The 24,876-nt window shown below is 42.1% G+C and overlaps 1 protein-coding gene across 2 annotated transcripts; it reads left to right on the top strand.

Moving 5' to 3' along the window:
- Positions 1–1,493: 1,493 nt before the first annotated feature.
- Positions 1,494–14,966, top strand: SLFN14 (schlafen family member 14). Of its 2 annotated transcripts, none has more exons than XM_003929345.3 (6): positions 1,494–1,590; positions 2,524–2,624; positions 4,869–5,941; positions 8,541–8,669; positions 9,800–10,514; positions 13,378–14,966. In XM_003929345.3, the coding sequence occupies exons 3-6, from the start codon at positions 4,882–4,884 to the stop codon at positions 14,180–14,182; spliced, it is 2,709 nt and encodes a 902-aa protein (XP_003929394.1). In that variant the 5' UTR covers positions 1,494–1,590; positions 2,524–2,624; positions 4,869–4,881; the 3' UTR covers positions 14,183–14,966. The 2 variants fall into 2 exon arrangements, with proteins under 2 accessions (XP_003929394.1, XP_074244130.1); XM_074388029.1 differs by having other exon boundaries at positions 4,838–5,941.
- Positions 14,967–24,876: the final 9,910 nt, after the last annotated feature.

Genomic DNA, 24,876 nt, shown 5'->3' with positions numbered 1-24,876 from the left:
ATATTTGAGAATGAAAGTTGCATATTTGGCTCAAGGAAGGCAATTACTAAACAAGAGCTTTTATTTTGATGGGTAGCTCCAGAGTGTAGCACCATGTTCAGAACATTGCAAGCACTCAACAATTGGTTACTATTACTATTATTTGAGACAGAGTCTCTCTTTGTCATCCAGGCTAGAGTGCAGTGGTGCGATATTGGTTCACTGCAACCTCTGCCTCCTGGGTTCAAGTGATTCTCATGCCTCAGCCTCCTAAGTAGCTAAGATTACAGGTGTCTGCCACCATGCTCGGCTAATTTTTGTATTTTTAGTAGACAGTGTTTGGTCATGTTGGCCAGGCTGGTCTTGAACTCCTGACCTCAGGTGATCTGCCCGCCTCAGCCTCCCAAAATTCTAGGATTACAGGTGTGAGCCACTGCAGCTGGCCATCTGTTGATTTTTACCATTTGTTTTTAAATTATGAAAAACAATTTATACACATTGTAAACCATTAAAAATATAGATTACTTAAAGACAATAAAGGGAAGAAAAAGAAACTAATTAAAAAATTACTTTTAATCCTCCTACCCAGGGATAGCCAGCTCCTAATCGATGAAGATTTTTCTAGGCTGGGTCTTGTGTTTAACAAAGATGAAAAGTGGCAAAAATAATAAAAGTAAACAGAATAGAGCAAGCCGTTTAGACGGTAATGAAATAGGTTAATATTGCCCACAATGAATAGGTACATAATAGCCTAATTTAAAACAAAAATAGGCCTGGCACGGTGGCTCACGCCTATAATCCCAGCACTTTGGGAGGCCGAGGCGGGTGGATCATGAGGTCAAGAGATCGAGACCATCCTGGTCAACATGGTGAAACCCCGTCTCTACTAAAAATACAAAAAAATTAGCTGGGCATGGTGGCACCCGCCTGTAGTCCCAACTACTCAGGAGGCTGAGGCAGGAGAATTGCTTGAACTCAGGAGGCGGAGGTTGTGGTGAACCAGAATCATGCCATTACACTCCAGTCTGGGTAACAAGAGCAAAACTTTGTCTCAAAAAAAAAAAAAAAAAAAAAGAAAAGAAAAGAAAAGAAAAGGAAGTGAGAATAAAAGAATCCTGGCTGGGCATGGTGGCTCACACCTGTAATCCTAGCACTTTGGGAGGCTGAGGTGGGTGGATCACCTGAGGTCAGGAGTTCAAGACCAGCCTGGCCATCAGGGTGAAACCCCATCTTAAAAAAATAAAAATAAAAACAGACTTTTGCACATAAAATTTTCCGGGAGCTGAAGGTATATGTATGATATGTAGAAGTGAAACTGAGTCCCTTAGAGGTGCTAGGTTTAACTTTTGCCTTTCACTTGAAAACTCCTGCTTTTTCTCATCACAACCTCATTCACTCCCTGAGGTCAGAGCCTGGCCTGCTAATCTGCCCTGTTACAGGCTCTTCAGGAGTCCTTATCGGCCTTCCTCAGTGTGTCAGTGTTATGAAGAAGTGGGAAGTCTGCTCCTCCCAGGCTAATATCAAAGGGCAAAAGGGGCTGTGATAGAAGCAAACATTCAGACTACAGCCAGATGTGGAACCGGAGCAGCAAGAGGAAACGCAAGAACATAGGTAAAAGAAAAAAGAAAGAAAGAAAATTCTTTTAAAAACTCTCATCTAATTTCAGGTGCAGTCTACGTCTGAGGGCACGAGGGATTAGTAAAATAGCATTTAAGGGGAAAATTTGTAAAGGAAAATGAGTAAAACATTCTGGGAAGGCCAGGTGCAGTGGCTCACACTTGTGATCCCAGTACTTTGGGAGACTGAGGCAGGCAGATCACCTGAGGTCAACAGTCTGAGACCAGCCTGGCCAACATGGTGAAACCCCATCTACTAAAAATACAAAAATTAGTTGGAAGTGTGGCTCATGCCTGTAGTCCCAGCTACTCGGGAGGCTGAGACAGGAGAATCGCTTGAACCTGGTGGGTGGAGGTTGCTGTGAGATCACGCCACTGCACTCTAGCCTGGGCACCGAGTGAGACTCTGTCTCAAAAACAAACAAACAAAAAATTCTGGGAAATGTGGAAAGGATATTCATCTGGAGCTAGAATCTCAGGAAATGTTGTATTTATCATAGTTGTTATCAGCATTCAAATATCATTGATGAGACTTAGGAGTCACAAGACTATAGGGCCTGCTAGTTCAGAATCAATTAGATTTGTTTTGTGGGTCCCCTCAGTGGAAGTTATGGGGAGACAAATTGCAGTTGAAAGTAAGGAAACCATTTCTAACACAGATATCAGAAAATAGGAGGTACTAGAGGGACTATTTGATAGGTAGTGAGTTGCTCATGGCCAGAGATTTGCATAGCAACTTGTTAGGAGTTGGGAATATTATAAAGGAGATCTTAGAATCCGATAGATTGTTGGACTAGAGGATCTTTAAAGTCCTTTTCAACGCTTCTGTGAGTCAATGATATAAATAGGAAATTTCCCTAAGAGCCATAAAATACTACATTTACATGTACCTGTAGAAGAGGTTCACATTCTAAAAACAATTCTCCAGGTCAATTCTGGTTTTCCTGAAGGAAGTGAAAAGGCAACCAAGAACAAACTGACGTCAGAGGAGTGTATACATCTTGCCGGATGCCTGCTTTCTTCCTCTTGGTGAGTACATATCACACCCATAGGGCCCCTGCTTTGCAAAGATCACACAGAAAGATGGGTTCTCTTCTTCTAGAGGAAGAATTTTAGTTGAGATAGCAAATATTTTGTTTTGCAATTAACTAAAGGTAAGGGGATCCTTTCTGAAATATTTGCTTCAGAGTTCAAATTTCAATTTAGGTGGCCGTTCTCTGGTCTGTGAAGCAAAAGAAGGGCGACAGGAATTTAATGACCATGCCCCAAAAGCTCACATTCTTTTCTAAGTCTTAGAGGTTTCCACAGCACAGGGCAGAACTATTAGAAGGGAAGGAAAATGCTGCTCTCACATCACACTGTATATGAAGAAATATACTTTTGAGATTTAGAACATGTGAAGAGCTAAAATGGTGTCTGCATTTGGTATCAATTGACATTCTTTCAGGAGTAAAATAAAGCTTTACAAAGTGTGTAAAATAATACATAAAAATACCAAATTTAATTAATTAATTAATTAATTAATTTTATTATTATTTTTTTGGAGATGAAGTCTCACTCTTGGTGCCCAGGCTGGAGTGCAATGGCATGATCTCGGCTCACCACAACCTCTGCCTCCTGGGTTCAAGCGATTCTCCTGCCACAGTCTCTCAAGCAGCTGGTATTACAGGCATTCACCACCATGCCTGGCCAATTTTTGTATTTTTAGTACAGTTTTTGTATTTTCTCCATGTTGGTCAGATTGGTTTTGAACTCTCAACCTCAGATGATCCACCCACCTCAGCCTCCCAAAGTGCTGGGATTACAGTGTTGGGATTACAAGCGTGAGCCCCTGCACCCTATTTTTATTTTTTTTTTAGACAGAGTTCCCCTCTGCTGCCTAGGCTGGAGTGCAGTAGTGTAATCAGGGCTCACTGCAGCCTCAAACTCCAGGGCTCAAGAGATCCTCCCACCTCAGCCTCCTAGGTAGCTGGGACTGCAGGTGTGCACCACCATACCTGCCTAATTTTTAAAATTATTACATCTTTTGTAAAGATGGGGTCTTCCTATGTTGTTCATGCTGGTCTCAACTCCTTGCCACAAGCAATCCTCCCACATCCACCTCCCAAAGTGCTGAGATTACGCATGTAAGCTACCACACCCAGCCTATGTTTGTGTTTATAGCAAGATCTTCTACAGAAGATATACTATAAAACTATACTTCCTTAGTTTTCTAGTGCCTTTCTTTCTTCCCCTTTTGAATTATAAAGAAGCGCATCGTCTCACTTCAACATCTATTTATGCAGATTCGCTAATAACTTACCTGGGCTCCTGTGCCAACCTGTGCCCTTTATATCCGGGCTCAGTGTTGGTGTTTCCTGATTTAAATGGAAATTGTTTGAAAATGTTAGCAATTTAATTTTTCCGTTATGATAAATATTAAGCATTCACCTTTATCTATGCCTACTTATTCCGGCAAGGCTAAGAATATTTGGCAAAGTGATTAGAAAATAGCATATAAAAGATAATTTCCAGTTGCGTGGGGTGGCTCACATCTGTAATCCCAGCACTTTAGGAGGCCCAGGCAAGAGGACTGCAACATAGCAAGACTCCATCTCTCAAAAAAATAAGAAAAAAGAAAAATTAGCCAGGCATGGTGGCATGTGTCTGTAGTCTCAGCTACTAGAGAGGCTGAAGTTGGAGAATCACTTGAGCTGGGAGATTGAGGTTGCAGTGAACTTTTTTTTTTTTTTTTTTTTTTGAGAGGGAGTCTTTATCTGTCACCCAGGCTGGAGTGCAGTGGTTCAATCTTGACTCACTTCAACCTCTGTCTCCTGGGTTCAAGCAATTCTCCTGCCTCAGCCTCCCGAGTAGCTGGGACTACAGGTATGAACCACCATGCCCAGCTAATTTTTGTATTTTTAGTAGAGACGGGGTTTCAACATATTGACCAGCTGGTCTTGAACTCCTGACCTCATAATCTACCTGCCTCCATCTCCCGAAGTGCTGGGATTACAGACGTAAGTCACCATGCCAGCCGGCAGTGAACTGTTATTGTGCCACTGCACTCCAACCTGCACGGTAGAGCAAGATTCTGTCTCTCAAAACAAAAAAAACAAACAAAACAACAACAACAACAAAATATAGAGAGAGATGATTTCCAACATTAAAATGTATCTTCAGTAATTGATAGCTTTGAAGAAAATATTGTAATCTTTGGAATTACTGTTAATGTTGAAACAACATTTCTGCCCTAATTATAGGAACTTCTTTCTGTTACTGTTTGGAGCACAGAGTGGCTGCTGTGATGGAGAGTCTCAAGACTGATACTGACATGTCCTATCCTGAGTTAACAGTAGATGTGGGCAGAGTGATTTTTGGAGAAGAAAACAGAAAGAAGATGACCAATAGCTGTTTGAAAAGATCTGAGAATTCTAGAATTATCCGGGCTATATGTGCGCTTTTAAATTCTGGCGGTGGTGTGATCAAAGCAGAGATTTATGATAAAACCTATAGTTACCAATGCCATGGGCTGGGACAGGATTTGGAAACTTCTTTTCAAAAACTCCTTCCTTCAGGTTCACAGAAATACCTTGACTACATGCAGCAGGGGCACAATCTCCTGATTTTTGTGAAGTCATGGAGCCCAGATGTTTTCAGCCTTCCACTGAGGATTTGCAGCTTGCGCTCCAATTTATATCAGAGAGATGTGACTTCTGCTATCAACTTGAGTGCTAGCAGTGCCCTGGAGCTTCTCAGAGAGAAGGAGTTTAGAGCCCAAAGAGGAAGACCAAGGGTGAAGAAGTTGCCTCCTCAGCGGGTTCTCGATAGATGCATTCAGGAAGAGGAAGATATGAGAATACTTGCCTCAGAATTTTTTGAAAAGGACAAACTTATGTATAAGGAGAAACTCAACTTTACTGAGTCAACACATGTTGAATTTAAAAGGTTCACCACCAAAAAGATCGTACCTCGGATTAAAGAAATGCTACCTCATTATGTTTCTGCATTTGCCAACACTCAAGGGGGATACATTCTCATTGGGGTGGATGATAAGAGCAAAGAAGTGGTTGGATGTAAGTGGGAAAAAGTGAACCCTGACTTACTAAAAAAAGAAATTGAAAACTGCATCGCAAAATTGCCTACATTCCACTTCTGCCATGAGAAGCCAAAGGTAAATTTCACCACAAAAATCCTGAACGTGTACCAAAAAGATGTCCTGGATGGTTATGTCTGTGTGATTCAAGTGGAGCCCTTCTGTTGCGTGGTGTTTGCGGAGGCCCCAGATTCCTGGGTCATGAAAGACAATTCTGTCACACGGCTGACAGCTGAGGAGTGGGTGGTCACGATGCTGGGTACTCAGCCAGGTAAGGGGAAGTGAAGCCATTGTCCCTGTCAGCAGGGAGGAACCCCTTTCTCTGCCTTTTGTGGGGATTTGATGATATATTTTAGGTAAAAAACAGTAATTTATTTTTGCTTGTAAGTGTTCTCCCATTACAGTGTTCTTTATCTAATATTTTTAGTTCCAAAGAGTCAGAATATAAACTGTTTGAGGTCAAGAAGGTCAAGAAATGTTTGGATTCCATGACTTAAACAAGTTTTTTTGTTTGTTTGTTTGTTTTTTTTTTTTGACTGTCACCCAGGCTGGAGTGCAGTGGTGTGGTCTTGGCTCACTGCAACCTCCATCTCCCATGTGCACGTGATTCTCGTGCCTCAGCCTCCCAAGTAGCTGGGATTACAGGTGCATGCCACCACGTCTAGCTAATTTTTGTATTTTTAACAGAGATGGGATTTTGCCATGTTACCCAGGCTGGTCTCAAACTTCTGACCTCAAATGACATGCTCGCCTCTATCTCCCAAAGTGCTGAGATTATGGGTGTGAGCCACTGCTCCCGGCCAGCCTAAACAACTTGTAAAGGAAAGTTACAGTATGCCATCAGCTATGAGTTAGGAAAGCTCTCCTTTTTTTTATCTACAAACCTGTTGAAAAAACTGTGCAGGCTGATCATCCTAATCAAAATTGGAACAGTCTTAAAGATGATATTTTAGAGAAATGTTTAAGAATGACTCCAAGGACAGGCACAGTGCTAGCACTTTGGGAGGCCTAAGTGGGCAGATTGCCTGAGCCGAGGAGTTCGAGACCAGCCTGGTCAAAAGGGTGAGACTCTATCTCTCCCCCAAATATAAAAACTAGCCAGGTGTGGTGGTGTATGCCTGTGGTCCCAGCTACATGGGAGGCTGAGGTGGGAGGATTGCTTGAGCCTGGGAGGTGGAGGTTGCAGTGAGCAGAGATCACCCCACTACACTCCAGCCTGGGCAACAGAGTAAGACCCTGTTTCAAATAAATAAAATAAAATAAAATAAATAAAATAAAATAAATAAAATACTCCACTACCCACTAATTCTTCCAAATGAAACATTGTTGACAAATTTCAATTATTTTAGTAACATTAAGAGCTAATAACCTTAAACCACTGGGCTTAGGGTACCATCAAGTGGGGAAAAATGATGCAAAAGGAGATGCTAGGGTCGGGGGTGGGGTGGGGGAGCAGGACCCCTGTTGTTCTCTCTTATCTTTCAGTTTTGCTTGGAATCAGCCTTGGTGATTCCTAAGCAATCTGTAAAGGACTGCTGGCTGAACTAAGCCTATCTGCTTGCCTTCATGGCCAGTATGTTTTACATTTGATCAAGACTTGAGTGATTAGAAAAATGTATCGGGTCATTCTTTCTCTTGTATTAAATTTGTTTGAGCTCACTTCTCTCCTCTCTCCCCCAAAGATCCTGCCACTTTTGATTCCATCTAACACTATATGGGGACATAACAACTGTAATAACTTTTTTTTTTTTTTTTTTTTTTTTTTGAGACAAGGTCTTGCTTTGTAGCCAAGGCTGGAGTGCAGTGGTGTGATCTCGGCTCACTGCAGCTTCCACCTTCCAGGTTCAAGCAATTCTCCCACCTCAGCCTCTTGAGTAGCTGGGATTACAGGCACACCATCACACCCGGCTAATTGTTGTATTTTTAGTAGAGATGGGGTTTTATCATGTTGGCCAGGCTGGTCTTGAACTCCTGATCTCAGGTGGGATTACAGGCATGAGCCACTGCACCCAGCCAACAACATTTTTTAAATACTGTGATTTTCATTCTTGCTGATCCCCTCTAGGTGCCTTTTCTTTTTCTTTCTTTCTTTCTTTTCTTTTTTTTTTTTTTTAAGATGGAGTTTCACCATGATAGCCACGTTGGTCTTGACTCCTGACCTCAGGTGATCCACCCACCTCGGCATCCCAAAGTGCTAGGATTACAGGTATGAGCCACTGCGCCCGGCCTGCCTTTTCTTCTTAGAGATAACCCGGAATTAAAATATAGTTGAGGCTGGGCGCGGTGGCTCACACCTGTAATCCCAGGACTTTGGGAGGCCGAGGTGGGCAGATCAGTAGGTCAGGAGTTTGAGACCAGCCTGGCCAACGTGTTGAAACCCTGTCTCTACTAAACCCTGTCTCTACTAAAAATACAAAAATTACATGGTGGCACACACCTGTAATCCCATCTACTCAGGAGGCTGAGGCAGGAGAATTGCTTGAACCCGAGAGGCAGAGGTTGCAGTGAGCCGAGATCATGTCATTGCACTCCAGCCTGGGCAACAAGAGCGCAACTCCATCTCAAACAAACAGATTATTAGAGTTGAAAGAAACCTTAGAAATTATCACTTCACTCCTGCGTGAGAAAGAGATGAAATGACTTGCCCAAGCCGAGTCACACCGTGAGTTACAATATGTATGACATGACCCCTGCAGGAATTCCCAGACTTCCTTTCCTGACATATGTGAGCTGTCTGAGGCATAGTAGGTATGACCGCTCAGGCACTCATGCACATCACAGGTCTCAAGTAAGAAGAGCCCAAAAAGAGGCTTTTTTGGTGTTTGACTTTTTATTTTTTATCTGAAACAACTTTCCATGTAATTGTCTAGCTCCTTCCAGTTTGGTCACAGGCTACAACTCTTACCTGATTTCATCAGCTTCATCTGAACGGAAAAGCCCTGGATATTCCATAAAAGTCTATGAATTTAAGGAGGCTCTGCAACGACGTTTATTTCCAGGTATTCCCTCTTGATTTCAGCTGAGGGGACTGTTTGTTTTCTAAAATTGAGTTGGGAGGGATTAGTAGCAATGAGTTTAAGTGTTTCTCCTTAGAGATCAAATGAAGAACTTAGCAGAAAAATGATCCCGAAATTTTATTTATTATTATTTTCTCTCTCTCTCTTTTTTTTTACTTCGGTGCCATGACTCGGATTGAAATTTTATATATATATATATATATATATATATATATATATATATATATAATTTATATATATATATAATTTATATATATAAAATTATATGTATATATATGCCTGACCCTTGTTTCTCAGTCATCTGATTCCCACTATTACTATTTCCCTGTGCTTTTCAACTTCTTGTAACATATGGCTTTTGTTTTCCAAATTTGAGAGTACAGAACATTTCTCAGGTCTCTACCATCAAAAAACTGCCCCTGGCTTTCCAATGCAGAGGGAGCCATTGGGTCATCTGCACTTCTTCTAAAGCAGAGTTTCTCAACCTCAGCTCTATTGTCATTTGAGTCAGATAACTCCTTGTTGTGGGAGAGAGAGCCCTGTGAATTGTAGAATATTTGGCAGCATTCCTGGCTGATACCTACTATATGCCAGTAGCTTCCCTCCAATTGTGACAATAAAAAATTCTCAGGCCAGCATGGTGGCTCATGCCTGTAATCCAGCACTTTGGGAGGCCAAGGTAGGCAGATCACCTCAGGTCAGGAGTTCAAGATGAGCCTGCCAACATGATGAAACCCCGTCTCTACTAAAAATACAAAAATTAGCCAGGTGTGGTGGCATGTGACTGTAATCTCAGCTACTCAGGAGGCCGAGGCAGGAGAATCGCCGAATCTGGGAGGTAGAGGCTGCAGTGAGCTGAAATTGTGCCACTGCACTTCAGTCTGGGCGACAGAGAGACTGTCTCAAAAACAAAATTCTCCAGACATCGCTGAATGTCCCTGGGGATAGGGGAGAAGTGGGGGAGCAAAACTGCTACTGGTTAGAATCACAATTCTAAAGAAAAGCTCTTATTTTCCCAAATGCACCAGGTATCATTTCTTTCTGCAGTGTTGCAGGAATACCTACCACAGACTTTTGTAAGTTTTGGTAACATCTATTCCTTGAATTTTCAGTGACACAGGAAGAGGTACAATTTAAACCAGAATCCCTCTGTAAGAAGCTGTTCTCAGATCATAAAGAGCTGGAGGGATTAATGAAGACCCTGATACATCCTTGTTCTCAGGGAACTGTGATATTTTCTAGAAGCTGGGCTGGTGATGTTGGCTTCAGAAAAGAACAGAATGTCCTGTGCGATGCTCTCCTAATAGCAGTTAACAGCCCCCTGGTACTGTATACAATCTTAATAGACCCCAATTGGCTTGGAGGACATGAATATGCCCGAAACACAGCTCATCAGTTAAAGCAGAAACTGCAAACTGTTGGTGGTTACGCAGGGAAAGTGTGCATCATTCCAAGGGTGATACACCTGGCTAGCACACAGAGTAGACCTGGTAAGATCCCACTGTGCTACCCGAGGTCCTACAGGCTTGCTGATGAGGAGGAAATGGAAGACTTGCTGCAGGCTCTCGTGGTGGTCTCCCTGTGCTCCAGATCTCTTCTGAGCGACCAGCTGGGCTGTGAGTTTTTCAACTTGCTCATAATGGAGCAGAGCCAGTTGCTTTCTGAGAGCCTTCAAGAGACACGTGAATTATTTATCAACTGCTTTCCAGGAACCAGGAAGACAGCTCTAGCCATACAAATCATGGGGAAAATTAAGGACTTGTTTCACTGCAAACCGAAAGAGATCCTCTATGTCTGTGAAAGTGACTCCCTAAAGGATTTTGTGACGTAAGAGTTTTACCAACTAAACATACACAAAAATATATAATCAGTCTTTTCAAAAGTGTCACAAAAGTAATTTGTGTTTTTAGTTTAAGTTTTTGCAATGCTTTAGCTGCGTAAGTGCAAGAGCGCAAACTATACACACATTTCCAAGTAATCAGGGAATTGAACTGCAGACAGGTAATTTATGATGTTCAACCGTAAACATCTCATTATAAATAACTCACATGTACATAACTTAAATTTATAGAACCAGAAACACTTTTTTTCCCCACAATCCATGGCCTTAATTTTAAGAAAAATAGAAATGAACCCATTTTGCTTTCAGTATACTTTTTGTTTGATATGTAATGTTTTAAAGTCATAGGGTGTTTCTGCTAATTAGACATTGCACCTAGCATAAACTTGAATTTAAATACAATTTGATTTTTTTTTTTTTTTTTTTTTTTTTTTTTTCTTAGACGGAGTTTCGCTCTTGTTACCCAGGCTGGAGTGCAATGGCGCGATCTCGGCTCACCGCAACCTCCGTCTCCTGGGTTCAGGCAATTCTCCTGCCTCAGCCTCCTGAGTAGCTGGGATTACAGGCACGCGCCACCATGGCCAGCTAATTTTTTTTTATTTTTAGTAGAGACGGGGTTTCACCATGTTGACCAGGATGGTCTCGATCTCTTGACCTCGTGATCCACCCGTCTCGGCCTCCCAAAGTGCTGGGATTATAGGCGTGAGCCACCGCGCCCGGCTACAATTTGATTTTATTCATAAAATATTTGCATTTTTGAGTTATTCTGCATCAGTATTTTAGAAAATACACCAATTTGCTGATTTAAATCTCTAGCTTTTAGTAAAATGAGGGTAAAATCATTATTATTTTTGATTTGGTTTTGTTATTCCACAAATCTTTTTGAGCACTGTTGATATGGTATCTACCGTGCCACATTTACTGTTGGAGGAGAAGACGTATTGAGGACCTTGCCATAAAAAAATAAACAATGTGTTGTATAATAATAAAGACATGCTTTATTTATTTATTTTTTTTTTCGAGATGGAGTCTCACTGTGTTGACCAGGCTGGAGTGCAGTGACACGATCTCAGCTCACTGCAACCTCCGTCTCTGGGGTTCAAGTGATTCTTCTCCCTCAGCCTCCTGAGCAACTGGGATTACAGGTGTGCACCACCACGCTGGGCTAAGGTTTGTATTTCTAGTAGAGATGGGTTTCACCATGTTGGCCAGGCTGCTTTCGAACTCCTGACCTCAAGTGATCCACCCACCTCCTCCTGGCAAAGTGCTGGGTTTACAGGCGTGAGCCACTGTGCCTGGCCTCACGCCCATTTTAACAGGTTAGAGGTTGGTTGGCAAATATTCCCCAGTGAAGGAGACCATTGGGCACACTGCTAAGCAGTCAGTATGAGAAGTAAATCAAATGGGAGAGGGCTTTCTAGGCAAAAGGCACAGCATGTCCAAAGACATGGAGACTCTAGAGAACCGGAATGGTAGGTCTGACTAGGCCGGTGCAGAGTGTGGGCATACAGCAGGTAGTATGTTGACAGGGAGGCAGAAGCCAGATTATGAGGAATCCTGCAGACTGTGCTGAAGACTACGTTCTTTATTAAGATATATAGCTAAGTTTCAAAATACCTTAGTCAAAAGGCTAACTCGACAAATAGCTATTGAACCTCTAATGTGAGAGGGATACAAAGATGGCTAAGATCAGTGCTTTTATTTGAGTCCACACAGTTCAAACCAGAAGAGAAGAACATAGTTACTATTCAAGGCATAATACAGGAGGTAGTAAAGCCCTAGGAACTGTATATGTAAAATCACGGAATCTGTAGGGATGAGTGATGTTTCTTGGATCCAAATTAAAGGAGGCAAAAAACAACCATATTTGTTAAGAAAAAGTACATATATGCTAAAGCATACTATAAAGGAAAATTACCAAGTAAATGAGGTAGCCCCAAAGAGGCATAGCCCTGTAGATTTGGTACCCTACTTGATGTGTCATGGAACTCAGCGTCCTCTCGATGTTTCTCTTGCCAAATCTAAAGGAAGTTGGAGGAATTTGAACTAGTCCATTATTTCGCACATAAAAAATATGATATGTATCTATATAACTGTTCTCCGGCTCTACAAAGGATAGAAAGTAAAGAAATGGTAGTAACAACTGTAAGTTAACTTTAAGATTTCCTTTAGATATAATGAACTAGCCGGGCATGGTGGCTCACGCCTGTAATCCCAGCACTTTGGGAGGCTGAGGCGGGCGGATCACCTGAGGTAGGGAGTTTGAAACCAGCTTGACCAACATGGTGAAACCCTGTCTCTACTAAACACACACACACACACACACACACACACACACACACACACACAATTAGCTGGGTGTGGTGATGCATGCCTGTAGTCCCAGCTACTAGGGAGACTGAGGCAGGAAAATCGGTTGAACCCGGGAGGTGGAGGGGTTACAGTGAGCTGAGATCATGCCATTGCACTCCAGGCTGGGCAATAAGAGCAAAACTTTGTCTCAAAAACAAAAAAACAAGCAAACAAACAAAAGATGTAATGAACTTGCCTTCAGGGTTGCCAAAAGTAGAAATGGACTACTAATAGAAATAATACAGTCTGTTTCTTGGGTTCATTTCAGAAGTTTCACATGCAGACTTAGCTGGATAAACCCAAAGAGCAGGGAATAAAATTATGCATTCTGTCTGTCAGGCAACTTGTAATTAGAACAGTTTTGTGGTATTCACACTACTGAATCAATGACTCGGCCTGTGGATGAGCATCAGCGTCTGATTCCATTTCATAGTAATGAATGCTGATATTCCCTTTGTTGATATGGCTCAAGCCCTGTTTTCTCTTTCTTCCTTACAGCCAACAAACCACCTACCAAGCTGAGACTCGGAAAACTTTCATGCAAAGGAAGTTTCCAAAGATTAAACACATAGTGATGGATGAGACTGAGAATTTCTGCAGCAAATACGGCGATTGGTACATGAAAGCTAAGGACATCACCCATCCAAACCATGGGATTCTCTGGCTTTTTCTTGACCCTTTTCAAATCCGTCACGCAGAGGTCAATGGCCTTCCCCCTCCATCTGCTCGGTTTCCTCGAAAAACAATCACCAGAGGGATCCACTGTGCTCTGGAAATAGCAAAAGTCCTGAAAGAAGAAATGAAGAGGATCCAAGAAAATCCTCCCTCCAACACGTGTCCAGACACATTAGCACTGTTCAGGGAGGTTGCCTATGAGGAAGCCATGCGTGCCCAGGCTCTGCCTGGGGTGTGTGAGACAAAGACTAATCTGACAATGGAACAGATAGCTCACTATGTGGCAAGAAAATGTCACAGCCTGTTCCAGTATGGCTATCTGCCCAAAGATATAGCGATTCTGTGCAGGAGACGGGAGGACAGAGGGCACTATAAGCGTGCACTGCTGAAAGCAATGGAATTAACTGAGACCCACAGAGCATCAGAGGTTGTGTTTAGCCAGGCCACTGGTGTTTGTGGAAGTCACATTGTTTTAGATAGTATTCAGCAATTTTCGGGTCTGGAGAGGACTATCGTATTTGGGCTTAGTCCAGAATGTGACCAGTCAGAGGAATTTCATAAGCTCTGCTTTGCCTCAAGAGCCATTAAACACCTCTACCTGCTTTATGAAAAGAGAGCAGTCTTCTGAAAATTATTACAAATAATACAGGAGGCAGGAAGAGCAGAGTCCTTTCTCCTAGACAGGTGGCAGTGATTCCTTTTTAATATTACAAGTAAGGAAACCAAGACACATCAGTATTTCCTGGAGCCACAGAAATGTCTCTTAGGGCTGAACCTTCCATTCTATTTTAACACCATGGGCCTTTTCACAGTCTCCTTCACCTCCTACCTATATAATTCCAACAGACTTATAATTAGTCCCCTATCTCCAGCTTTCATCCATCAAACAGAGTTCTCCTCAAATAGAGAACTGACTTTATGTAATACCTTGCTAACATTTCTTCAGTGAGTCCCCACAACCTTCAAACCTAACCAATTTTTTTTTTTTTTTTTTTTTTTTGAGACAGAGTGTCGCTCTTGTTACCCAGGCTGGAGTGCAATGGCACGATCTCGGCTCACCGCAACCTCCGCCTCCTGGGCTCAGGCAATTCTCCTGCCTCAGCCTCCTGAGTAGCTGGGACTACAGGCATGCGCCATCATGCCCAGCTAATTTTTTGTATTTTTAGTAGAGACGGGGTTTCACCACATTAACCAGGATGGTCTCGATCTCTTGACCTCGTGATCCACCCGCCTCGGCCTCCCAAAGTGCTGGGATTACAGACTTGAGCCACCGTGCCCGGCCAAACCTAACCAATTTTTAAGGCTTTCATTAATATTTGTCTCAGCAAACTGACACAAGAGCAGAAAATCAAACACCGCATGTTCTCACTCATAGGCGGGTGTTGAACAATGAGAACACGTGGACACAGGGAGGGGAGCACTACACACTGGGGTCTGTTGGGGGGAAAAAGGGAAGGGACAGCGGGGGGTGGGGAGTTGAGGGGATAGCATGGGGAGAAATGCCAAATATAGGTGAAGGGGAGGAAGGCAGCAAACCACACTGCCACGTGTATACCTATGCAACAATCTTGCATGTTCTTCACATGTACCCCCAAACCTAAAATGCAATAAAAAAAAGAAAAAAAATGCCCTGACTTGCTTTCCCAATCACATCCTTCATTATATCTCTATCTCCCAGTGTTTCTCATGCACCCGAGCCTACCTGGCCTATTTTTGGGGTGGTGGTATGGTGCTCTCCAGGCAAGTTACTTTGCTTTTGTCACAAAAGCAGCCGGTTAACTGGCACCTCATGCTGGCTATGGGTCTCAAGCTTTCCAGGTTCAGAACTCGATTGCCTTTTTGCAACAAGTCTAGATCAGTCTCTTGGAGATACTTTATGCTAATTAAGCTCACAAAAGACGAATTCATAAATGAAAATACTACTCTGTTAATTTGTAGTGAGGAGCATAGTAATAAGTGGGCCAGGTGCTTTTGCTAATCAGTGCCCTCAACAGTAACATAGGAAGCCAAATTATATGAGCATAGCCTTGCAGTAAGGGAAGCTAGTAATTTGATTCAAATATTAAAAGTCTTCGGGCTGTATTAGACTATTGCAATATCTATTAGGTTGGTGTGAAAGTGCAAAAACCGCAATTACTTTTGTACCAACCTCATATAAAATAAAATTGAAATCATTTCTAAAATAAAGACATTTCCATCACAAGGACTAGACAAGTTAGTTTACAGGTTTACAAGCTAAAGCACATTTAGAATGCTAAGGATGACTACTTTTCATTATTCTCTGCCCTCAGATGAAATCTTTTTTTCTGTCCTGATTACTAAAGTTTCCAGGTTGATCACCAACCCTTTCCTCACCACCCCCAGCATATACAAATTTGGCCTACGTTCAACCTCTACGTATATGAATGCACTCATGTCGGCTAGGAACTCCTTATACTCTGCTGCTGGCCTGGAAAGTAGTCTTCCTGTAAGGGGCCTTTGCACGTTGCTGATCTCTTCCATTATGACTTGGTGCTAATTTTTAAATCCAACTCTCGGAGTTTATGGGGATCCTGGGTGTCAGCTTTACCACCAACAGCAACCCCACACATCCCTGACTCCTGCTCTGTGCCTGTGCCATTTTCTCAGCCTTTAAACCCTTTTCTGTCCCCTCCATCTTTGAAATCCTTACTTGTCAATCAAATCCTTGTTCAAATGCCTATTACCTCAATTAAACTTTTACTATCTCCCTAAGTGAAACTTTCCAATGTAAATGATACATATTAGAGATAAAATCAAAGTTTCCTTTTTCTAGTCAGCTCCCGGAATGGCTGAGCCAGTCCTGTGCTCTTCAAAATACTCTTGCTTTTGCAAGGATTTTTAAACTGCTTTGGAAGTATTCTTATTTCCCAACTGTTTTTAACTTCTAGAAAAGTTTAAGACAACTTGATTGACTCTGGGGAGGCTTGAATCTAGGAGAACATGGGGAAATGTTGGTTATAATTTTAGATAAAGCCCCTCAGTCTTCCAAGAGGTGGAAGAGCAGGCAGGGTTTCTAGAAGCTCTCTTAGCTGCCTTTCTGAATTGTTTAGATCCATTAGAAGAGCTAGCCTGCACGTAGGCATAGATTGAAAAGAAAAGCCTCTCCCTTGCTTCCCACTGCTCTAATTACCTGGTGTTTCTTCCTTTTTACCTTTCCTTGGGGGCTTTAGGGCACTTCTGAGTAGAAGGAAATGAAGTTTAGCAATTCGTTTTGCAAAAGATGCCAGTGCATTAACATTCTGATGAAGGAGATGTATGAATTCCATAAATATAAAGAGTCGAAGTCAATAGGGTATGAAGGAGTATGGGTGGGACAGGGAATTGCTATATTTTAGTCATAAGCCTTAGTACCATTTGACTTTTAAAAATACATGCATGCGGCCGGGCGCGGTGGCTCAAGCCTGTAATCCCAGCACTTTGGGAGGCCGAGGCGGGTGGATCATGAGGTCAAGAGATCGAGACCATCCTGGTCAACATGGTCAAACCCCGTCTCTACTAAAAATACAAAAAATTAGCTGGGCATGGTGGCGCGTGCCTGTAATCCCAGCTACTCAGGACGCTGAGGCAGGAGAATTGCCTGAATCCAGGAGGCGGAGGTTGCGGTGAGCCGAGATCGTGCCATTGCACTCCAGCATGGGTAACAAGAGCGAAACTCCGTCTCAAAAAAAAAAAAAAAAAAAAAAAATACATGCATGCATTATAGAATTTTTTTTCTCCGACACCCCAACCCATTATATAATTTTTAATAAAAATTGATTTGTAAAGAATTGTTTTGAATATTGAATTTGGGGGTCTTTGTTAGTTCTTAATCTGGTGAAACAACCCAATCAGGATGGAAGTAGAATAACTAACTCAGTGATTCTCAACCCTGGATGCTCATTATAATTTCCTGGGGAACTTTAAAAATATATCAGCAATCAGGCCAGACACCTGACTAATTAACAGCATGTCTAGATACAGGCTTGAGCGTCGGTATTTATTAAATGTTGTCCAGGCAGGGTGCAATGGATCATGCCTGTAATACCAGAAACTTTGAGAGTCTGAAGTTGGGGGGAAATCAGTTGAGGCCAGGAGTAACATAGCAAGTCCCATCTCTACAAAAAATTTTAAAACAAAGATTAGCTGGGCATGGTGGTGCATGCTTTTAGTCCTAGCTACTCCAGAGGCCAAGGTGGGAGCATTGCCTGAGCCCAGGCGTTTGAGGCTACAGTGAGCTATGATTACGCCTCTGCATTTCAGCCTGGGTGACAGAGCAAGACTCTTATCTTAAAAAAAAAAAAAAGAGGAAGTTGGCTGGGCACAGTGGCTCACGCCTGTAATCTCAGCACTTTGGGAGGCTAAGATGGGCAGATCACGAGGTCAGGAGTTTGAGACCAGCCTGACCAACATGGTGAAACCCTGTCTCTACTAAAAATACCAAAAAAAAAAAAAAAAAAAAATTAGCTGGGCATGGTGGTGCATGCCTATAATCCTAGCTACTCAGGAGGCTGAGGCAGGAGAATAGCTTGAATTCAGGTGGCAGAAGTTGTGGCAAGCTGAGATCACACCACTGCACTCCAGCCTGGGCAACAGAGCGAGACTGCATCTCAAAAAAAAAAAAAAAAAAAAACATTGTTCAAATGATTCTGTCACAGGGTTGAGAACCATTGAACACTTCCAGTCTGTTCTTTCTGTCTTCAAAAAATGTTTGCACATTTCTCTTCCTATTAAGACTGTGAGCTTCTTGAGAGTAAGAGGATGTGTCACTTACACATCCATATTTCCCCTAGAACAACTAGTGCAGTGCCTCTCACATGGCAGGTGCTCAGCAAATAGTTGCTGAATTGTACTTGCAGATTTTAGAAAACTGGAATCTACTAGGGATCTACAATGATTCTATTCAATAGTATGAATAATATTAGAGATTTCAAAGAGGTCAATGTGGAGAATAATCTTTGACACTGTAATAATGAAGAATAAGGGAACAATAAAGGCAACTCAATTGTTTTTAGGCAACAGGTCATTAAACATCTATGATGATAGTTCATTAGGTTCAAATGTAAGATTAGGAACTGGTGGGGACTAAGAATAATTGGCTACCTTGGTTGTACTTAGAGTTCTCAATGTTTTCTACGAAGTCTTAATATGATGGATAAAGCAGTTAACTAAATGAAATAACTAAGATAAAAGAGAAGATTTAGAAGCTGTGAGAAGCTTCTAAACTTACTTTTAACAAGGGTAATATAATATTATCTTGGAAGTTCCAGAAATGGAGAAAGGCAACATTAAAAGTTCTTAAATCCTCTTGTTAGCTGGGTATGACATTTTTTCATTTTGGCTTATTTATTTCTATTCTTTGTTGGTATAGAAAATATTTTTACATAGTTATGAGCAAGTTGTGCAGTCAATTTTATATCCTACATGTGTGCTTTTCCATTTAAGTGTTTCGTGAGATATTGCTATAGGCTACATTCTTGTTCCCAATATTTCATAACTCTCTGTATCTATACATTTGTAGTTCCTAACATTAGAGGTAGAAATAGTTTCCACCCCTTTAATGTGGCCTTGGCCATGTGACTTGAAATGTTAGTAGTTGTGATGCACATAGAGGCTGTACATGGACTTTCAGCATTGGGCTTGCTCTCTTAGGTTTCTACTATTTCCATACAGAAATGTGCCCTGAGTGGCCCACCAGCCACTAAGATATGTGAGTCCAACTTGAACTCAACTCGTGGCCTGGAGCCGGGTTCCCCCAGTCCTAACTAGCTCAGCCAAAATCCAGCTGAGCTGGAAGTGCATGAATGAGAAATAAAAGCTTATTATTTAATGACCAAGATTTCAAAGTTTTTGTTTGTTTTATAGCTGTAGCGAAGGCAGGCATTTTCCTCATGTTGTAGCACAGTCTTCAATATAATCATTTTTAATGGGTGCACCGCATCCTAGCCAGCTCATATGAAATTTCAGTAATCATTCCCCTCTTATTTGTATCACTAGCAATTTTACACCAATAAAATTAAGCCAGGAACATACTCCACCTTTGTTCCTTCTTTCATTCTCGATCTAAAATGGGTGTGAAGAATGAGAAATTAAGACATAGCCAGTATGTATTTTCTCTTGGTATTGTTTACTGCTTCAGAGTTCTCTTGGGCCAATTGCAGATAAAGTCCCTCATCCCTGCTTCAATCAAGGAAGGCTGTCTTTGCCCAGTTGTACAGCTTGAAAGAGGCATGCGATAGAGGGTGAGACAATGAAAGAAGCGGCTGCTTTCTTCTTAGCCAGCCAAGTATGACAAACCCCACCAGTCAATGGCTCATATATCAAAATATCTTTACAGTCCCTTTCATGTCTCCTCTGATATATATGGTTATAACTAACATATATTAAGTGCTTAGTATATGCTAGACATGGTGCACATTGCTTTAAAAATATGTCTTTTAACCTCCCAGACAGTCTTTGAATTATGTATAGCAGTAAGGTAGGATAAGGCAGTGTTAAGAGCTTGAATCTGGGCCGGGCACGGTGGCTCACACCTGTAATCAAAGCACTTTGGGAGGCCGAGGCAGGTGGATCATGAGGTCAGGAGTCCAAGAGCAGCCTGGCCAAGATGGTGAAACCCTGTCTCTACTAAGAATACAAAAATTAGCTGGGCATGGTGGCAGGTGCCTGTAATCCCAGCTACTTGGGAGGCTGAGGCAGAGATTTGCTTGAACCCAGGAGGCGGAGGTTGCGGTGAGCCAAGTTCGCACCTCTGTACTCCCGCCTGGGTGACAGAGACTGTCTAAAAAAAAAAGAACTTGAGTACAGGTGCCAGATCCACTCTGGCCTTGAATTCCAACTCTATTCTTAATTGGCTGGATGACCTTAAGCGAGTTACTTTACCTCTTTAAGATTCCGTTTTCTCATCTATAAAATAGAGATAAAATTCATACCTATGGCTTACGATAAAGATGAAGATTGAAAGTTAATATTCCATTTAGGCTAACTACTGTGGCTCACACCTGTAATCCCAGCATTTTGAGAAGCTGAGGCAGGCAGATCACTTGAGCCCAAGAGTTTGACACCAGCCTGGGTAACATGGGGAAACCCCGTCTCTACAAAAACAACAATAACAACAAAAACAAGACAAACCGAAATTAGTCAGGCATGTGGCACGTGCCGGCAGTCTCAATTATTTGGGGCTGAGGTGGGAGGATAACTTGAACCCAGGAGGTCAAGGCTACAGAAAGCCACGATAGGGCCAGTGTACTGCAGCCTGGGGGACAGAAAATGATACTGTCTGAAAACAATAAAAATAATAAGTAAATAAATATGACACTGGCCGGGCATGGTGGCTCACACCTGTAATTCCAGCACTTTGGGAGGCTAAGGCAGGTGGATCCCTTGAGGTCGGGAGCTCCAGACCAGCCTGGCAAACATGGTGAAACCCCGTCTCTACTAAAAATACAAAAAAAAAAATTAGCTGGGTGTGGTGGTGCGCACCTGTAAACCCAGCTACTTGGGAGAATGTAGCAGAAGAATCACTGGAGCCCAGGAGGCAGAGGTTGAAGTGAGCCAAGATCGATGCATTGCACTCCAGCCTGGATGACAGAGCAAGACTCCATCTCAAAAAAAAAAAAAAAAAAAAAAAAAATTAAAATTGAAAAAATAAAATAAAAATGATATTTATATAAAGCATAGTATGTGGAAAGTTCTCAATGAATTTTAGGTCTTACTAGCTCCAATTTGCAGCTGAGGAGGCTATGACTTAAAAGACAAATACTTAGGCCCAGTTTCGATGGCTCATGCCTGCAATCCCAGCATCTTAGAAGGCCAAAGCCAGGAGATTGCTTGAGGCCAGGAGTTTGAGACCAGCCTAGGCAATATAGAGAGACCCTGTCTCTACATTTTATTTTTTTTTAATTAGCAGGGCATGGTGGCACGCACCTGTAGTCCAACTACTTGGGAGGCTGAGGTGGAAAGATTGCCTAAACCCAGGTGTTCAAGTTTGCAGTGAGCCATGATCATACCACTGCACTCCAGCCTGGACAACACAGCAAGACTCTATCTCTAAAAATAAACAAATAAGTAAACAAATTAACCAATAAATAATAAACACCTTACCCAAGATCACAGAACTAGTAAGTTCTGAATCTGAGATCTGAACCCATGTCTGTCTGCCTCCAAATTCCATGTTAGCCTCTATGTTCTTCTGCCTACCTGTACATCAAAGTTAAAGGCATAAGTCTCCTTCCATGTTGACAGTAATTCATTTGATTTTACGTTGAGACTTGGATCAATACACTTCAAATATTGATGGTATTCTTAGCCTCTAAATTTTTTCTACAAAATCGATATGATTACTTAAATGACTTACATAATAGGAAACGTTCAGAGAATAGCATTTTATATACTAAGAAACATAAAAGATACGCCTGTCATTACAAGTTCTATATAATGACATTATAGAAAGATTAGAAAATAGAGAACCACAAAAGAAAATTCGATCCCTGTTATTACTGCCACATCATGCAGTTGCTTTCATTTTTGCTTGTTCATTTCCAGCGCTAATCCACTAGCAGATATATTTTAGCAGAGTCGTAATCATTGCATACATTCCATTTTATATCCTGTTTGGGTTGATTGTTCTGGTGACCCCTTTATTTGCAATCTCTCATATAGTATATGAGGCACTTCCCACATTGCAGCCTAGAGAGAGGTAGTTCTTGGTGCCTTTGAGCAAGGAGTCAAGATTATCAGGGCAGTAGTGCCCCTTATGTTCCAGTTGGTTTCATGAGCAGCCTGAACTCATGCCTATAGAGAAGGAGAGGATGATGGACAAGTAATGGAGGAAAAAGCTCTTCACCTACCACCATAAAATATGGGGTTGGGTGGGCTGCGGGTGGGGGCAGACATTTTAGGGAACTGTGCAACAGAGCAACACAATTAGGACAGAAACGGTCTTCTTTCCTTGCTTCCCCACGGGTCACTGTGGGAAGTTGGCACGTGGGTGTACCCTCCTTGTGCAGTTGCCAGGCACAGAACCCAGGAGGTCTGTAAAGCAAACCTCTGTTTGGCCAAACGTACCAAACGATGGCAGAAATCTGTTGCTCGGCGGGGCGCGGTGGCTCAAGCCTGTAATCCCAGCACTTTGGGAGGCCGTGGCGGGTGGATCACGAGGTCAAGATATCGAGACCATCCTGGTCAACATGGTGAAACCCCGTCTCTACTAAAAATACAAAAAATTAGCTGGGCATGGTGGCGCGTGCCTGTAATCCCAGCTACTCAGGAGGCTGAGGCAGGAGAATTGCCTGAACCCAGGAGGCGGAGGTTGCGGTGAGCCGAGATCTCGCCATTGCACTCCAGCCTGGGTAACAAGAGCGAAACTCCATCTCAAAAAATAAAAAATAAAAAAATAAGAAAAAATAAAAAGAAATCTGTTGCTCCCAAATATTCCATTTTGGCATAGGGATTATTTTGAGCTGAAGGCACTTGAAAATAGCAGAAGCACATGAGGATGCAAAGGCATCTTTTATCATCTTCCTGCCTATTTTTCTGACCCTGTGGAAACAAGCTGAGGACCGGAGTATTTTTTATTTTATTTTATTTTATTTTTTTATTGCATTTTAGGCTCTGGGGTACATGTGAAGAACATGCTTGATTGTTGCATAGGCACACACATGGCAGTGTGATTCGCTGCCTTCCTTCCCCTCACCTATGTCTGTCATTTCTCCGCATGCTATCTCTCCCCACCTCCGCACCCCCCAGTCCCTCCCCCGTTTCCCCGCAACGGACCCCAGTGTGTAGTGCTCCCCTCCCCGTGTCCATGTGTTCTCGTTGTTCAACACCCGCCTATGAGTGAGAACATGCGGTGTTTGATTTTCTGCTCTTGTGTCAGTTTGTTGAGAATGATGGTTTCCAGGTTCATCCATGTCCCTACAAAGGACACGAACTCATCATTTTTGATGGCTGCACAATATTCCATGGTGTGTATGTACCACACTTTCCCTGTCCAGTCTATCATCGATGGGCATTTGGGTTGGTTCCAGGTCTTTGCTATTGTAAGCAGTGCTGCAATGAACATTCGTGTGCACGTGTCCTTACAGTAGAATGATTTATAATCCTTTGGATATATACCCAGTAATGGGATCGCTGGGTCAAATGGGATTTCTATTTTTAGGTCATTGAGGAATCACCACACTGTCTTCCACAATGGTTGAACTAATTTACACTCCCACCAACAGTGTAAAAGTGTTCCTATTTCTCCACACCCTCTCCAGCATCTGTTGTCTCCAGATTTTTTAATGGTCGCCATTCTAACTGGTGTGAGACGGTATCTCAGTGTGGTTTTGATTTGCATTTCTCTAATGAACAGTGATGCTGAGCATTTTTTCATATGTTTGTTGGCCTCCTGTATGTCTTCCTTTGTAAAGTATTTGTTCATATTCTTCGCCCACTTTTGAATGGGCTTGTTTTTTTCTTGTAGATCTGTTTTAGTTCTTTGTAAATTCTGGATATCAGCCCCTTGTCCGATGGGTAGACTGCGAAATTTTTTCCCATTCTGTTGGTTGCTAATTCACTCTAATGACTGTTTCTTTTGCCGTGCAGAAGCTGTGGAGTTTGATTAGGTCCCATTTGTCTATTTTGGCTTTTGTTACCATTGCTTTTGGCGTTTTGGTCATGAAGTCCTTGCCTACGCCTATGTCCTGAATGGTTTTGCCTAGATTTTCTTCTAGGGTTTTCATGGTGTTAGGACCACAGTATTAATGAAATGTTATTGCAGAAGAGATTCTGAGAAAATTGGTATATACTGAAAATACCATAGAAAATCTTCTTGTAATGTAAAAAATGCAGTTTTGCTATGCTTGAACCTTAAGAATTTAAGTGAATATGAAAGAGATTGGAGAAAAGAAAATAACTCTGAATCTTAAAATGTTTTCTACTTGAAAAAAATTACAATTGAGAAATAAAATCTTTAGTTAAATGTATACATAACAGTCAAAATAGAATAAGATAAAAGGAGTAGTAAAGTTTAAACAGTATTCCATCTTTCTAATATATACCATTTCTCTCAACAGTTTGAGTTTAAAAAAATAGGAAAATCTGACTTTGGAAGTATTTCTCTGGCAAAACACTTTGGTTCTTGGCAACTTTTTGCTGACTGAGTGACCTGCTCCCTGCACAGGGCCGTAAGAATCACTGGAGAGCTGAAGGTCTGGGGAGGCAGAGAGAGACGGCTGAGAAGTCAATCTCGCCCCGCTTTCATACACCTGGAAAGGAGAAGAGGAGCACTGCACGCTCCCAGTCCTGAGGAGGACAGGAAAATGCTGCCCCCACGGACACAGA

This window comes from Saimiri boliviensis, chromosome 17 (assembly GCF_048565385.1).
Source record: "Saimiri boliviensis isolate mSaiBol1 chromosome 17, mSaiBol1.pri, whole genome shotgun sequence".
In the NCBI taxonomy this organism is placed as follows: Eukaryota; Metazoa; Chordata; class Mammalia; order Primates; family Cebidae; genus Saimiri; species Saimiri boliviensis.
The sequence above is the reverse complement of the archived record's forward strand: the minus strand, read 5'-3'. Positions and strand labels throughout refer to the sequence as shown.

Coding starts and splice junctions, on each gene's coding strand:
- SLFN14 (XM_003929345.3), top strand. CDS start 4,882: ATGGAGAGTCTCAAGACTGATACTGACATGTCCTATCCTGAGTTAACA. Junction 8,670..9,799: donor GCAACGACGTTTATTTCCAG/GTATTCCCTCTT, acceptor TTGAATTTTCAG/TGACACAGGAAGAGGTACAA. Junction 10,515..13,377: donor TCCCTAAAGGATTTTGTGAC/GTAAGAGTTTTA, acceptor TCTTCCTTACAG/CCAACAAACCACCTACCAAG.